This window comes from Pelecanus crispus, chromosome 9 (assembly GCF_030463565.1).
Source record: "Pelecanus crispus isolate bPelCri1 chromosome 9, bPelCri1.pri, whole genome shotgun sequence".
In the NCBI taxonomy this organism is placed as follows: Eukaryota; Metazoa; Chordata; class Aves; order Pelecaniformes; family Pelecanidae; genus Pelecanus; species Pelecanus crispus.
The window spans coordinates 11711578-11728896 of NC_134651.1; the positions used below are offsets into that span (position 1 = coordinate 11711578).

General features: G+C 38.5%; 1 protein-coding gene across 1 annotated transcript; it reads left to right on the plus strand.

Moving 5' to 3' along the window:
• The first annotated feature begins 1636 nt into the window (after positions 1 to 1636).
• CAPN10 (calpain 10) lies at positions 1637 to 16116 on the plus strand. Its single transcript, XM_009485441.2, has 14 exons — positions 1637 to 1719; positions 1806 to 2013; positions 3360 to 3491; positions 3739 to 3935; positions 5251 to 5468; positions 6046 to 6187; positions 7691 to 7857; positions 8414 to 8697; positions 9342 to 9544; positions 11632 to 11887; positions 12964 to 13163; positions 13766 to 13811; positions 15644 to 15669; positions 16113 to 16116. Exons 2-14 carry the CDS (start codon positions 1870 to 1872, stop codon positions 16114 to 16116), a joined length of 2019 nt encoding a protein of 672 aa, XP_009483716.1. The 5' UTR covers positions 1637 to 1719; positions 1806 to 1869.
• The last annotated feature ends 1203 nt before the right edge of the window (positions 16117 to 17319 follow it).

The window sequence follows — 17319 nt, forward strand, 5'->3', positions numbered from 1 at the left end:
TTTTTTTTTTTTTTTTTTTTTCTTCTCTCTTCCCCCTCCCCCAACAGACCTCTCCTGTGTCAGCTCACTTGCAGCCTGTGCAGCTGCAGCTCTCTTGCCTGAGCCATAGACAAGAGGGGTCCTTATTCTTACTGATGGCAGTGTTTCCTTTGCTCCCAAAAGGATCAAAACTGGAACGTGAAAAGTCTTGTTGATTAAATTTGCTGTATGCAGTGGAGAAACCTTGTCTCTGTACAACGGGCGTAAGCAAGGGGCAGAGAACATGGTTCTGGATCAGTCAGTGGCTGGACAGCTACTGCAGTTACCTGTGAGTATTTCCAGTCTGCTAAGGCGGAGGATTTCTGCATTCGTTTCTGACAGAAACAAATCAGACCAGTGCTCCCTGTGGATAAGACCACCTCTCTACCCAAGGACCAGGTGATACAATCCTTTTAGACTCAAACCCATCATTATAGGTGAGTGTGAAAAACCGCTTTTTTGGTAAACATCATGTCCTCTTATGCTGGCTCAGCAGCCTGCTTACTTGACCACACTTAAACTTCTTGAGAAACACTAACATAAAAGGCCCAAATACGAAAAAGAAAGCAGCCTGCTTCAGTATGCCTTGACCCAGCCCGAAGACCTTGGAACTGGCAGTGATTTACTGAAGGACAGCCTGCAATGGGCCCTGTATTTCTGCATTTCTTTCCTTTGTCATTGTTGTTCTTCATTTATAGCAAGTTGGTATTTTTAAATGTATTTTTTCTTTCCTATTTCACTAGGCAGCCACAGCTATCAAGGTATGAGAAGCGATGGATTTCCTTTGTCAGTTCACCCTTGGACAATTATTCTGTGATAAACTCTCTGAAAATGTTATCTTTGTCATTATCTCCGCAAACCACTTTGTGAGGGTCAACAATTTCTCTGGCAGTTTCTCTGTCATAACCTTCATGAAAATAACAGTTTGGTTTTGTTTTCTTCGGCCTCTTAAGAGCTGTTCAGGTGACCATTAAGCCTTCCTCCTCCCGCTCTGACGAGAGGAGAATTACCAGTTTCCTCCAGGCATTCCCGAGCACGGCATACCGCCTGGCCTCGACAACCCCGGGCTGCCCCGGGGACCCGGCTCCCCTCAGCGCCGGGGCCGCTGCGGCCGCGGGCTGGGCCCGCCCGTCGCGGGGCACGCTGGGACCCGTCCCCGGCTCCGCACGCCGCGGCGGCGTCCCATTGGTGGGGCGTGCATCACGTGCCCTCCCGCCGCCGCCTCATTGGCCGGCGGCCCAATCCGTTAGCTCTGGGCTGGATAAGAGGCTGAGGGGCGGTGGGAGAGTGTCCGGCGTTGCCGCGGTAACGGCCGCACCGGGCATGGCGGCGGGGCGTGCCCCGCGGTGAGGAGATGGCGGAGCTGGGGGAGGGCGTCTGTGGAGGTGGCCTGGTTGAGGCACGTTGTGGCGAAGGCTGTCGGGTGAGGGGGGGCTCGTGGGTATGAGGAGGTGTGTGCGGAGGGGGCCTTGTTGGGGCCGGTTGTGAGGAAAGGGGTGTTGGTGGCGGGGTCCTTCTGGGAGGGGCTCTAAGTGGGCTCCTGGGCGTAGGTCTCCTTTTGGGGCTGCTGTGCTGAGGGACAGCACCCAGGACCCTCTGACACCCCCTTTCTCTTTTCCAGCAGAGCGGGGACTCTCTAGGGTGGTATCAGGTGCTGAAAGAAGCCAGCAATGGCGTGGTTCAAGGTGCTCTGTGGAAAGAGTGAGAGGCTTTCTGTTCTACATAAATCTGTCTTGCTTATTTGTTTCTCAGTTACAGTTCCCAAGTAATGCTCGTTTATATTCTAGGTTGGTGCTTGATAGTATAAAGTCGTGGAAATAGCCGGCAAAGCTACTTAGGACTGTGTTGAAAATGCTGGGAGAGAGAAAGCAATTAACTGTCAAAAGAGACCTTTACACAGACCCCACGTTTCCAGCTAGTGATACCTCTATATTTTTTGATTATTGTACCCCACTTGCTCAATTCAGAGGCGAGATATCTTGGTTGAGACCTAAGGTGAGTTTTAAGATACAAAAGCCTATGATTTTAGCAGAACTGGACTTTAAGGTAGTAAATGGTTTTTAGCATTGAATGACTGTTTCTGGGTGTTTTTATCATTTAAAAATATAGAAGTGCTAAAATCAATGTATGTCAGGGTTAACAATATGTTAGTTTTTAAGTCTGGGTGCTCGTTTGTAGGTTTGATTTAAATCTTGATGTAGAACTTTTGAATTTTTTGGCACTAGTAGAAATTAAGATATTTTATCATATATATATATTCCATTATGCAAATAATATACATACCAAGTTAAAAAATAGCATTTATGTTGTTCTCAAATTTTTCAAGTCTTCCATAACTCTTGAAAACAAATAAATGCATTTTAGAGTTTTCAGAAGCATATTGCTTTTTTTTGGCAATTGTTGATTTCTTTGATAACAAGAAAGAAAACTTTTTTAAGATCATAACTTGTATGACTTGTATTGCTTTTAAAATTACAGCTGGGTTTCAGAGCAAGCCACATGAGAGCTAAAAAGCTTAGAATGCATTTCTGCAGTACATTCATTTAAAGTGAAGTATTTATGATACTGCCTTTGTGTGGAGAGGGGAAAAAAGGCTATAAAAATGTAATGGAGAAAAAAGTATGTTGTCTTCTAGTGGTATTGTTTTTCTCCCCTGCATCTGGGGATGGCTGTAGAACAGTGGTAGAGCGATTGATTATCAGATAGAATTGGCAAACAAATGACTTCATAGAGCCCAGCATGCAACTTTCTGCTTTTGTATCTCACACCTTGATTCATACTGAGGGCTGATCAGTTAATTTCCATCTCTTGCAGTGTTTACAGGTGAGAGAAGAACCATTTTTAAAACTCACTTTCAGATCTGATTAAGTGTTCAGGACTTTACATTGGAAATTCCCTCTTTTGCTACTAATCACTCTATTTTATTTGCCCTAGGGAAGGTTTTTCTCTTATACTAATTTGGAGATTTTTATAACTTGGGGTGTACAGTGCAATGTGAATGGTGTCAGTTCTATCACACTTGATCACGTGTCTAGCAAGGAACTGATGAATTATGTTGTCTTTCACTATGGTGCCTCTGCTAAGGTTGCACCTGATGGTGACGTTTGTATACCAAAATCCACGTGGGAACTAGATTTACTTCATATAAAGTACCTGCAAAATAGCCACAAGGCAGTAATTTGTTATTGCTTGCTTAGGCTGTGTCTGAAGAGGAAATGTTCTAGAGGTAAAAATTCCCTTATTTTGTGAGAGGTCTCTGGAGCCCTCCGGTTCCTTGAAACACAGACTTCCTTAGACTGTCATGCAGGATTTGGCTTTGACTCCCCTTCTTTTGATTTTAGGACATTTGTTCTACTCCTCGGTTATTTTCAAACAATCCACAGGATGTGCAAGTGAAACAAGGAATTTTGGGAGATTGTTGGTTCCTGTGTGCCTGTGTAGCTTTGCAGAAGAGTAAATACCTACTGAATAAGGTATAGAGAAGTTTCTTCTTTCATATTTCAGAAGCTTTCTTCACCTAATTTACATTTGTATATTGCTCTTGAATCCCAGGCCTTAAAACTGAGTATCAGTTTTGTTACGCTTAGTTTTACTGGTTTTGTTGTGATTTTTTTTTTTCTGTGATTATTATAAACAGTTAATATTCAGCATATTTTAAACTGATTTTGTTTAAAAAAAAAAAAATCATTATTTATCTTGACTTTGTCTTTTGTCATGTAGGTAATCCCTCCAGGTCAGCCCAGCTGGACGGATGAGTCGTATCAAGGCTGTTTCACTTGTCGAGTCTGGCAGTTTGGACACTGGGTGGAAGTGACCATCGACGATCGTTTGCCTTGCCTTGGTGGTAAACTCTGCTTTTCCCAGTGTCAGACGGAGGATTTGTTTTGGCTTCCGCTGTTGGAAAAAGCTTATGCAAAGTATGTGAACACTGTTATTGAGGGAAGTAAAGGGAGGTACAATACTTGTATACCTTTTGCTTACTTATTTTATCTGACTGCTTTGGGCATAGATCTGTGTATTATTCAATATAAAGTACAACAGCTGCTAGCTTTCCCATACTGACTTCCACAGAAGTTGCTCTTTAAACTTTAGATCTAGAAGATGTGTTTCTAGTTGCATATGAGGTAAGATAGTCTTAGGGAGAGAATTATGATGAAAAGTAAGAACTGCAATGAACTATCAGGATTCAAATGGTGTTCATTAAGTCACTGTCCATTGGTCATCTAATTTATTAAAGTGAAATATTTTACTAGTGCAGCATTTGAGGGCAGCTGAGGGCTCAATGAAAAGCAGAAAGCGTGCAAATATTTCCATGGAAAGCAACAACATTATGTAAGTTTATGGTAGTTGAGGCTTTGGCTGTGTGAGTTTCACTGCTGCTTTTGCTTAATTTGATAGTTTATTATTTGAGAAGAAACAGTCACATTGTTAATGTGTTTGAAAATGCAGCTATTTTGTGTTTTGTGACACATCCATCAAAATGCTGTCCAGATGGACAAAACAGTTTGGAGGTAAAGTGCGCTGGTAAAATAGACATCAAATGTCCAAAAGAACTTGGACGAAAGATTGCGTAGTTGCCAGCAGAGGGCAGAAAAATACTTTTAAGTATGAAGTAATTCAGCTGTAGATACATTGAGCAGAAGTTGTGAAGCAGCAATGGCATGTTAAAGCTTCTCTGTAGGTTTGAAAGGTAATATTCTTTTTTTTCTGTAGAGGCTTACCGTTCTATCTTGTCTTATCATTCTATTATAGTCTTGATTTCTTTTGCATCCGCTGCATCAGGTTGGGTAGTCTCTTGATTTCTTTAAGTTGTTGAAGGCACTGCTACTCTGGTTGTTTGTGCAGAGTGAACAAAGAATAATTGAAGAAGAGGAAGAAATGTTATTTATTTATACAGAATGCAGTTAGTGTATCACGAAAGATGATGTAGTGCACGGAGAATAAGGTACAAATGACTAGTACTAGACTAGAGCGGTTTCTATATAGGATGGAATGAATTGTAATAAAGTTCCCATCAAAGAGTGGAATGTCTGATGGCTTACATATTCTTCGATGTTGTATTCTGTATGAATAAAAATGTGCTTTCTTTTGCCTACTTGGGGGTATGAGGTAGGGTATAGTCATGATTGTGATACAGGGTGGCGTTGAAAGCACATAAGAACCATGTTTCTTGAGTTCTGCTGTTTGTAGAAACTTTTTTCTTTTTTTCTTTTTTCTTTTTTTTTTTAATAGAGTGCATGGATCTTATGAACAGTTGTGGGCAGGACAGGTTGCAGATGCTTTGGTTGATCTGACTGGAGGAATTGCTGAAAGATGGACCCTGAAAGGCCCTGGAAGAAACATGGAGAAAGAGAAGACTGGCATGGTTTTGGAGAAAGCAGTGTTTAGAAGATTAATGAATCTGAAGGAACAGTGTGTAATAAGCTGCTCAGTCCTCAATTCCAGACAAGGTAATAGTAAAATTCTAGACACTTTTAAAGTAAATGTCTCTGTTTAACAGAGTTCAGAGCATAAGGCAGCCAGCAAATATATGGTGCTGATTCTAGTACCGTACGAGTTTCATGGTGTGATTTTATAGAATCTTGGATAAATAAAGATTTAAGGATGTTGTTGAGTTCAGGTTGGAGGGTGCTTTTGAGGAGTGCTTTTTATATTAGGTGCTAATATGGTCAGTTCTCAAAAACAAATGCATACCCCCTGCCCACCAAAAAAACACCTAAAAAAACAACCTTGAAAACCCCAATGAATTTCAGCACTGAGAATTTGTAGATGTTTGAGATCAAGTAGTGAGTTAATATGCTTCAAAATTTTAATTTAGTTTATTTCTTTGTAGTCACACTAAAATGAACTGTTTGGGGTTTTTTAATGCTGTTTTTATACTGATTTAAAAACAATTTCCTTTTATCTCAAAATTGCCTTCTTTCATAGGATAGTTTAATATCATTCATTGTAAAATATGGAGCAGGTTCTTTCAAATGTTTCAAATGTTTACTATCAAATGCTTTTGGGCTTTTTTTTCCTATTCAGGTGCAAGTGAATTAGGAGAATTTCATGCGTTTATTGTGATAGACATGTTGAATCTGTCTGAAGTGTCAGGCAAGGAAATCTTCCTACTACGAATACGAAATCCATGGGGGAGGCGGTGCTGGAGAGGTCCCTGGTGTGAGGGGTGAGTAGGTTTATTTTCATTTGGAAAATCATTTGTGGAAGTTCCGAAGCACAAAGCATATCTATGTATTGCAAAGGCAAATATTGCTAATAGGCTATAGCAGAGGAGAGAGACTTCAGTTTGTATGCAACCCTTTAGAGAGTTCATTAGTTCACGTAGCTTGTCAGTTCTAAGGCTAGTCATTTTGATCTATTAGTTCTGGTAATCTAAATTTTTTTAATAACAAATATTTTTTTGTTTGTTTATCAAAGCATCATATCTGTAGAGATAAGATGTTGGTTTATTTTCTGTCTCTAATTTTTGTCGTGCTTTTTTTTTTTTTTTGTTCTGCAATTAATCTAAGTATCTTTGCTCAGAAGATGTTTGTGACTTGTAAGTTGTCACTTGGCTTTACTTGGCTCTTCTCATTTGATCTTGTCTCAGTTGCAGAAGACAAGCAAAGGAGTAAAATACAGCAGAAGGAAGCCTACTTATGTTTTTTGCTTCTGCGCTCTCATTTCTGTAGATTAATATCAGTAGGAGAAGCTGGAATCAAGTAGCTATAAAGAAGAGATCTGTTTTAAAGGAAATGCAGAAATACATTTAGCAGTTCATATAGCAAAATAACGAGAATGAAAGGGCAGACCCTACTAGCATATTTTGAAAAGCTTTACCATATTTAGACTGTACAAAAGAACATGCAATTCTTGACCCAAGGAGCAAGCTTTCAGCATTAAAATATGGTAACCATATGATCCTGTTAATAAACATTTTAGAGAAATAGTTTTTTTCCTCTGAGTTAAAAAGATGGCTTAATCACATTAATTGAAACTTAAGTTGACTTTTTTGCTTTTGGCAGAGTTTTAGTTATACACTTGATCTCTTGTAGCTTCTCTGCCAATCAGTTAAGTTTCCACGTAGTTGCAAGATAGCATTTCACTGGGTGGCCTTAGGGTCCTGTTTTATTCAAGTGCAGAACTGTTCTTTGTTGTTAGTGAAACAATCAAAAATGTTGAAAGTACTAGGTTTTAATGGGCCCTAAATAATGAGGTGTGTTAAATTCCTGGTTTATCATGACATAGCCAGCATATTCACGGGGATAACCAGCTGCTTCATACCAACTGTGGTTTTTGATATTCACTATACAGCATTAAAATTCTTTCAAAACAGTCACTGTGCAGCTTGTTTTACTTTTTTAACAACTGTTAAAATCTTCATTTTGCTCTCACACTTGGGACTGTACTGCCTGTTGTAAGCAAAGTAGCTATTTCATCTAAAAGTATGCTGCTGTATCCTATCTAGTGTTAGGCTGTTTCTAAGTTTTCTTTGTTATGTTGTGATTCATACTTGCTATTATCCCTCTCAGTGACTAGCAATGGTATACAGAAATATTCAATGCAAGTATTTGACAATAAAATGAAAAAACCCCTTCTTATTGTCCTGCTCTGTAGGATATTTGATAGAACATTGTTATGGAACTTTATTGGGCAAAGGACTAAATATTGACTTTTGTCTTATGTGCAGTGGTCAAGGATGGAGCCAGCTAGATGCAGTAGTTGCCTCGGAACTGCTCTCACAGATCCAAGAGGGAGAATTCTGGGTTGATGAAGAGGAATTTTTCAGGGAATTTGATGAGATTACAATGGGCTTTCCAGTCAATGAGGAAGGACACCTTCAGAGCCTCTATACAGGTGTGGTATGAGAAAAAGTCTTTCTCGTACAAATAACGTTATGTCAGTGGGAAAGACTGATCTGAATTGCAAACGGATGCAACTAGATAGTAAATTCTCTTTCTCGGTCTTTGCCTCTCCTTTAGACCCATCGGCTATTTTTCTGTCTCTACTGGGAAGAGTAGAGGGGCAAGAGGAAATTGAAGACCTTTAGAGGAGTGTGATATTTCTCTCAGATCTAGTTACTTGCTAGTTAGTTGGGAGATCGGTGTTCTCTATCTAGAAGGCTGCTGTTCTGGACAACCTTGTGATTTCTTTTTCTTTATGGGAGATAAACTTTGGATTTCTAGAAACAAAGTCTTGTTGTAAAAAGCATGTCATCAATCTGCCATTACCAGTTGTGACATTCATTTTCATGCCTCTCAAAATCTTGGTCATGAATATCTGCTTGGAGAAAGTGTCAGGGCTATGACAGCATGTTTTCTTGGGCTGGGGGATCTCTGCCCTATATCTGTTGTATAAAATTAAGTAGTCTCTGGTATCTGAAACCTGCACCATGTTTTTCTTATTTTATTAGAGAAAGTGCTCTATCACTCGCAGAATCTTTTTGGATCCTGGGTGAGAGGCCAGTCTGCAGGTGGCTGCCGTAACAACAGCAGCTTCCCTACCAACCCTAAGTTCTGGCTGAGAGTCTGTGAAAAGAGTGAGGTGTGCATTGCTCTGCTGCAGAAACATAGGAAATACAGTGCTGACTGGGCCGGAAGAATTCAAAATCTGACTCACTTAGCAGAGGAAAATCTGTCTTTGACTGAAGGCATACAGGGGAAGAATTATCAGGCTGTGGGATTGCATGTCTGGAAGGTAATACAGCAGTGACATTTTCCTTTTTGCAAATAGAAGTTTTAAAGCATTACTGAAACATCTGAGTGAAATCATTCATTTCCTACAGTAGTGATATGATGCAACTGTTCACACATTTTACATCTCTGATTTACGTTAGAATGATCCTGTTTATCTCACAATGCAGTTACTATCTGTACAAACTATTAGTAGACGAGTACTTTCTTCTTATCATTGAATGCCAAGTAGCAGAACTTGTGGGACTGTTCCAAACTAGTGCATGACATTTCGGGCTGATTATTTCATGAATGATCCTGTTTATCTCACAATGCAGTTACTATCTGTACAAACTATTAGTAGACGAGTACTTTCTTCTTATCATTGAATGCCAAGTAGCAGAACTTGTGGGACTGTTCCAAACTAGTGCATGACATTTCGGGCTGATTATTTCATGACTATTCCTCAATTTACTCCTCCTGAATATTAACTCTTCCTACTCCTCTTCAATGTTCAGCTTATCTGCTGACACTCTCCTCCTTACTTGTTTCCTTTTGTAAATGTATGCATATTTAAAAATGTTTTAAACAATATTTGATCATTTTTAGTTTTATTAAAGACTCCTCATTTTTCCTAAAACACCACACATCATTATGCATCTATTCTAGGTGGAGAAGAAACGATTTAACCTTCCAAAGACCCTCTCTGCTCCTCCAGTTGTAGGTACCGTCTGCCATTCCTATGACAGAGAAGTACATGTATGCTGTGACCTTTCGCCTGGGTTTTATCTTGTTGTTCCCAGCACTTTTCTGAAAGATGCAGTAGGCAATTTCTTGCTTCGTGTATTTTCAACAGGAAGGATCTCTCTCAGGTAGGTTTAGAACAAAACAGAAAATGTCTGCTTGTCGTTGACATACACGAATATATGAAGTATAACACTAAGTGTAAATGTTCAAAATGTTGTGAAGGGTTGTGCAGAGTACCAGGTAACGCATTGTTTTGTCTTTGAATTCATGTAAGTAGTGTTCTACCTCCTTGGTTTTTTAGCTGCTACTACCTCTTATTAAAATACCAGTCAGAAGTAGTCAGATGACTAGCATCTTGACTCTAAACTGCAGCCTAGTGTTTTGAGAAAGTGTGTGTTTTGTAAAAGAACTGGATAGGTTTCTGCAGAACATGTTTCTCAGTCCGTAGAAGTTCTTCCTTGACGTATGGAAAAAATGAAGGTGTACCGCAGAAGTTAAAAGCAGCTGTTATTATTGCAACCAGGGACAGAAAAGGAGAGCAGTAATTTATCATGTGTGCTGGAACACACATACTAACAGATTGCCTGACATATAACATTGTTATTAGGGAGCAATACAGCTTCAAATGCAAATGGAGTGTCAGCAGTGGACTCGGATAACATAATGCTCACAGCTTATCTTTTCAGGACAGGTGTGGAAAATAGCACTGATGTTTATGCTGTCTTCTTTAGCTGAACAAAGAATTCTTTTTTGAATTAAAGCATTCAACAGCTGAACTTCTTAATTGTGAAGGCCTCAAGAAGTTTACCAGCATTATGATAAAATTCTTGGAAGGATCACTGCATATTGTGTTGTAGCTAATCTTTGCTCGTAACTTGTGACACAAAATAGACTTTTATAATAGACTCGGAACAATCTTTTCTTTCTGTTTGACAATCCTTGCTTATCCAACAGAAAATATCAGGAATGTCAGTCCAGTAGCTTCTGATGACTTGATTTTTTTTAACTGTAGCAGACTACATAGCTATCTGAACACTTTAAAGTAAATTATTTGTGAGCAATTCTGTGTTGGTGACCATAGCCTTGAAATAAATACTTAAGAAGACACGATGATGAGTATTTGTGTGGAGTCAGCAAAGTTGTACCTTCTTCCAATAAACCTGAAAAAATCTGAGGTTGTCTAACAGCTTGTGCCAGGTAAGCTATATGCAGAGGCAAAATGGTACTGTTGGCAACGTGTTTAAAAGCTGTTCAATTTTTTTTATTTGCTGGTAGTACACTATCAAGTCATCTTCTTGGAGAGAAGCTGGCAAATCACACTACAAAGCCAGAATATGCATTAATCATTTACTCTGCAGAATTTGGAAGCAAGATGGCATTAAGTTTTAGACTGAATAAAGGTCTGCAAAACTGTGAGGCTAATTTTGCTGTATGGATGCAAGTTGTGTACTTCCTATCAGCAACATTATTTGGTTTCTGGACATACTTCTGTACAGCGTATTGCGCTTTCAATGATGGGCTAAAATTTCTAGTATTGCTGTTAAGTATTACGCTTCCTCAGACTGAAACAGAGGTGCCATCCTGGATATGTGTCTAGAATGGACAATCACAGAATAACATAACAGCTGTTATTGTGTTCTCAACTGGAAAATTGGAAATAAGGACAAATGTTATGTTGAAATACGATTTCAAATGCTGCACAACTGAAATGATACCAAATTGTTCATATGACTATGAAAAGTAGTGTTGAGCTAGGATCGAAATACAGATTAATGTTACAGTGATAGTCAGAGGTAAAATAGTAGTTTCCTCTGATTAAAGACATAATGAATATAAAAATGTGTGCTTTGGACTTACTAAGGTGCTCATGTGTACTCCACAAGTTGCTGTCAGTTGTATCACTTTCAAATAGGACAAATAGCACAAGACTATTGAAGAAAAATGTGTAAGCTGCATTACTTCATGAACATACAAAAATCCATCTGGTTTTAGTACATGGTTTGTATACGCTATGTTGTTCTTGTGGAGTTCTGTGAATTACCTAAGGACTTAGAGTTGTACAATTCTCTTTTTCTTTGTGCTGAAATTTTGGAGGAGTTTTATTTATGTAAGTTTATGTAATACTAGTTCATTTTTGTGAGCTGGTGTTCTAGGTTTGTGAAATCATACAGATTTTATACATTTAGTTTATTTTCTCTCTTACATTTGCTAGTGAGCTAAAACCACCACCTGCAGATGCTGCCCTCTGTGAAGAACTCCCAGCAGGTGAATGGGAGACAGTGCAGCTGCATGGATGCTGGAAAAATGGGCAAAGTGCTGGAGGTAGCAGGAACTTCCCCTCCTTCCATATCAATCCCTGCTTTCCCCTCTCCATTCCTGCAGGACCAGGAAAAAGCAGTGTGAAAGTTACCCTCCGTCAGCACTGCCAAGATAGCAAGTGTCGTCCAATAGGTTTCCATATTTTCCAGGTAAGACTTCTGGTCAGTTTGGTTGCTCATTTGCCAAGTGTGAAGGTAAGCCTGTCCGTTAGTTCAGTGCTCCTTGCCCTTGGCAAGGGATGTGCTGCTTCTAGGAGAAACACAGGCTGGTGCTGCAAAGTAATGCCTGTGAAAGACAGGGAACACCATGGGTAGCATAGTAACCAGGTAATTGGTTCCACTGTATCCTTCCAACGTTTTAAATTAGTTCTAGAAATGATGAACTCTTCTGAGGATTTGCAAAGAATTCTCAGTGTCTTAGTGACTGAGGACCAGACTTTTTGGTAATGGATCATGAAAACTTACTGTCTTCATCTCTAGTAATTATTTACATGTCTGTTGGCAAGCGGTGTTGGATCTGCAGACAAGATTAGAATTCGAAAGGACTGGTATGTTGAACAGATGATCTGAAACAAAACAGGATAGGATTTGGTCTGGACAAACACAGGTTCTACATATGTATGTGCCAGTGATCAACTGCATAAATGTAGAATGGGAAGCTTCTGGTTAGGTGGCTATTTTGCAGGGAAAGCCAGCTTTATTTTTGAAAACATGCTTCAAAAAGGTGTTGCTTAAATGGAGGGTCTGGAGTTGAGCATTAGGAGTGATTGTATAGCTTTAAATATACAATATGTGAAAAAAGATCGAAAGAATGGCATTTTTCATGCCTATAGGAGACTGAGAAGTCTAATATGAATTTTTAGTACAGGAAAGGCCACTAGAAAGAGGAAAGACACAGTTGTTCACCATATCCGTGAGGTGAAACTAGTGCATTAGGCTGCAGCGAGGAAAAGTGAGGTTAGACAATAGAAAAAGGTTTTGAGCTATGTGGGTATTGGCTTGTATAAACTGTCTACAGACATGGTAGGAATGATTTATCTGTACTTGATACTGCCATCTGCGTCTTCTGGAAGCCTTCCCATCCCTCTCATATAGCTCTGTAGAGAAGAGTGAGTATTTGGAGTGGAATAGATATGGAACGTACCATACTATGGTATACCAGGAATTTAACATTGTGAGGCCTGAAGTATATGAAAAGATAGGCATGTTTTCATTCCATTTTGCAGGTGCCTAACAGCAGCTGGAAACCCCATACTTCCTCTTTTCTACATTTGGAGCCACTGGTTAGCTGTGTACCTCATTGCTATTCGCAGGAAGTAAGCCAACTTTGCAGACTCCCTGCAGGAAGTTATGTAATTATACCTTCTACGTACTTGCCCAATACGGAAGGCAATTTTACAGTAGTCATAGCAACCAAAATAGACAGGTAAAGATATGTTGCCTTCTGTTTGCATTTCTAGTATTCTTAGTGCATGTATTACAGGATGTTTGGAAACAATAACTGTAGCGACATGTTCTCACTCTCGATAGAAAATCGTCTTTTTTTTTTTTAAAGTCTTTGTTTTGCTGTTATTTTTGCAAGTACTGCTTACCACTTTGACTATGTTGGAAGAATGAGTGGGGAAAAAAAAATATTTGTAATCTTCTTGTGTCAGTTACTGAATAACAGATGTCCAGTGCTGCAGAAGGTGGCACTACAGCAACTGAGTATCAGCTATGTCCAGATATTAGGATTTATGCTGAAATTTTACTAAGCTTATTAAAAAGCAGGGTTGTTTTTTTGAGAAGCTGCAATCTGTTGCAAGCCTTATTGCAGGTAGTTTCTCCTGATTAGAATAATAACAGGTCTTAATCAGAATTTATAGATTCCAAAAGATTGCATTAAGAGTCTGTAAAATTGCATCATGTGGAGTGTGGAACAAAGCCTGGCATAACAATCTTCTCCTTTTGAAGTGGGATAAATGATTGCTGTTTACAAGATCCCCCAATGCTTTGTGCAGAGATAAGTGTGGTTTTGGTTTTCAACAGGAAGCGCATTCACAGCCGGGAGACACTTGGACAAGTATTGCAAGAAGTGAGTGAATACATGTTTAATTTCAGTTGTTGTAAAGGTGTTGCAGAGGCATCACTGAGGCTTTTGTAGTAACTAATATTGAGAGTCATGTACTAGTGGATTGGACTTGGAACGTTCTCATTTACTTGCTGCAAACTGATAATCAGTAAAGCAGTTAATCTTTGGGGGTTTTTGTTTCTCAGCCAGAAAAGTAGCATTTGTTAACAGCTAACAAATTTTGTATTTTCACACCACTTGGATATACGGAAACTTCTGTATGACTCTTACAAAGTCATTATTTACTCCCTCAAGTCATTCCCCAGTACCTACCTCTGCTGTAATGTCTGTGAGAAATTGGACTACTAGTGATGAGTAGGTGGTTGTACTTGACTTGTACATTTGCTTTCAAGAGTGTAATCACTCTTTATGCATTTGGATATATTTTGATATATTCATTCTTGGTGTCACCATAGATCTGCTAGCTTTAGTTATATATTGTATCCTTCCCCCATCTGATTGGCTTTGATATTAATTTGGGATCCTACATATTGTGATTTAGAAATTCTAATGATATTATAAAGTTGTGAAGGCTTAAGAAAACATGGCAAAAAGAGAAGAAAAGCAAACAGGCAATCCAAAGATGAGCTTTCACCACACTAGAGTTTAGTTTTTTATTTGTTTCCTTACAGCCACCCCATATAACATCCTACTATTATAATCATTCTTGATGTGTGAGCCATTCTGATCAAGTTAATGCCACCTATTTAATATTTTGGTATTGTGTTTTGCTTGATTAGATATGCATGTAATATTTGAAGGGTTGGATGTGAATGCTGAGTACCTAATACTTACGGTATTTTTACTGGGTGGAGAGGAGAACTTTGAATGTATTATTTTAACAATTGTTTAAAGATACCTGATTTGGTTGGTGGATCAAAGCATGCCCTTGATAATGCTCTGCTTATTAGGTGAGAACAAGACCATCTAGGTATTTGGCTCTTTCCCTTCGTGGTTGTAATAAAAACAAAACAAAAATCTTAGCAAAAACTCTTTACCCAAGATTAGAACTGGTTTACTAATTTTCTTAATCTAGGTCATGTTGACCAATGATTACATTATGTCCTTAAACCCACACAAATAGTATGGATTTTGTGTGCTTAACAAAAATAGGCAAAGACCTGTGTGTACTTTCCTCATGGCGCTTGTTATTTTAATATTTAGGAGCTGAAGTATGTAATGAAGTCCTTTATTGCTGTTGTTCTGGAAACAAAACATTGCAAAGCCATTATTCCGGAAGGAATATATTCAAAGATATGTTTCTTACATTATTCCATGAAAACAGCTGGACTTGGGCACAGGGTGCTCCCTGACATCAAGGGAACAAACAGTTCAGATTTTTCAGGACTTGAAAACTTGAAGAATTTGGAAATGGCAGTTATAGCTTTCTTATCAGTGGCAGAAATTAACGTCTGAAACTAATCTTCAACAGCATAGTCTTTTCTAAAGACTGGACTTTAAATCATACAGTGCTTTCAGGGCTTTAACCTCTGGGGGATCTAGGCAGTCTGACTTACTGAGAAGTTGGGCTATTGATTTCTAAGGGGTGCATCACAGCAGAGCTGAGTGTCAGTGTATTTTTCTAAAAGTTTGCCTACGTGTTTTCTAATTACTGAAATGATGGGATTTATGATGGGGGGCGTTTAAGATGTTTCACAGGAAAAGCTTGCATTTTGGCCTCCATTTCTAAATCTTTCTTTTCTCTGATTTACTTTAATTCCTTATTAATTTCTTTTCTTTCTTGACAAAAAAGTTAATAGCTTTTTTTCCCCCCTGCATTGTTCATTTGCTTATAGATTTCATTTACAACTGTGATGAAAAGGTAATCTTGAACTCTCACACTGTCATTTCGAGAAACATCGGAAAGCTGAGGAATGCCTCACCTCTTGCTGTTTTCAGTTTTAAATGGAATAACAAGAAGATACTCTTAGCCCAGCTGTTTTTCACTGGTACCAACTGTCAGGCCTACAATGACTTCATTGTAAAAATACCTCCTTAATCATGTACACTCTGAATATTTGTTCTTCCCGTGTTTTTTAGAACCAGCATTGTACAGCAAATCTTCATAATGTACCTCAGTTCTTCAAAAATACAGGTGAAGAATATGTGCATGTTTTAACCCAAGCTACAGTTGTAGAAGAAAACCAGAAAACATATTTGCATAACTAAATAATATTTTTGGGGAAAAAAAAATCAAGCTTCTAGAGTAACTTCAGGAGACCAAAGGGGCAAATGTAGAGGAAAGAAACTGGAGTCTTTTTTCAGGTAGGACATACCTCAAGAATCATGAAAATACACTGGAGCAGAGAAAGTCCAAGCTTGTATCCTACACTGCCAGTCATGCTACTGAGCACTTTATCATGGGCCCTTTGTTGAACCATGGTGGGTTGAAAGAAAGATTTTTTTTTTTTTTTTTTGGTGAGTTTTTCTTTAATGAACACCACAAAGGACAAAGATAAGACTTGAAAACTTTTGTTTGTGAACTGTCACATCACACTGCTTTTGTAAATCTCTAAGAATGTGTTTTATGCAAGATCTGCCCTCACTGTAAGAAATATGAAGTTTAAGAGATTTTTTTCTTAATTTGTGTTTGAAAGTATTTCTTATTCAAGGAGGATTTTTTAGATGTTATATTTTCCTCAATAAAAATGGAGTAACATTGAAAGTTTTATGATGTCTTTTATTAAAAAGGTGAAAACTGTCAATGATGTCAAGTCTGCATTTGTTCTGCAATAGCAAACTTTACAATGTGCTAGAGCCCTGGGGTTTTCGCCAAATGGAAGGGTAAAATTGGAAATATTTGAGAGGAGAATCAAGTCTTCCATTAGTTTTATGTCTGAGAGATGACATATTCTACTTCTGCTTTTAACTACATCCTAGCATAATTTACACTTGCTCCTGTTGAACTTTGAAAATTCAAAGCATCTAGGATGCTTGCAAACAAATTTTAAGTGGTCAAACCTTTCCACATCTGTTGTGGAATGATAAGACAACAAAAGAAAACACCGAGGAATAAACCTTTACTGTTCCTGCTTTAACAAATGTTGGCATCTTTGTTTATTTTCTTAATTTATTGAAAGGCTGTTCCTTTCCCTTCAAATAGGAAATTATTGGATAATATAATAATGTTTCTAAACAGAAGAAGGAAACGTTCATGAAAGCACCTGGATCCGAGAGTTGTGATAAAATAGGAAACAGATACTGAGGAAGTAAAGTGAAAAGGTGTAAGGATTTCTAAATGGACTATGATTATAAGAGACCCCATTCTGCAATCATTTATGTGTGTGTGAAGTTTATACTACAATATATAATGCTTTATGGGAGTGTGAATGGAAAAAGAGTCAACGCTAAGTGTGTATACTCTGTTACTTTCTGCAAAAGGATGTAAGAAAAGATCACCTGTGAATACAGAGGAGTAACAGCATATGGAAGAAAACTATTTTTTATTCAGGCATCCTTGCAGCGTCAGAAC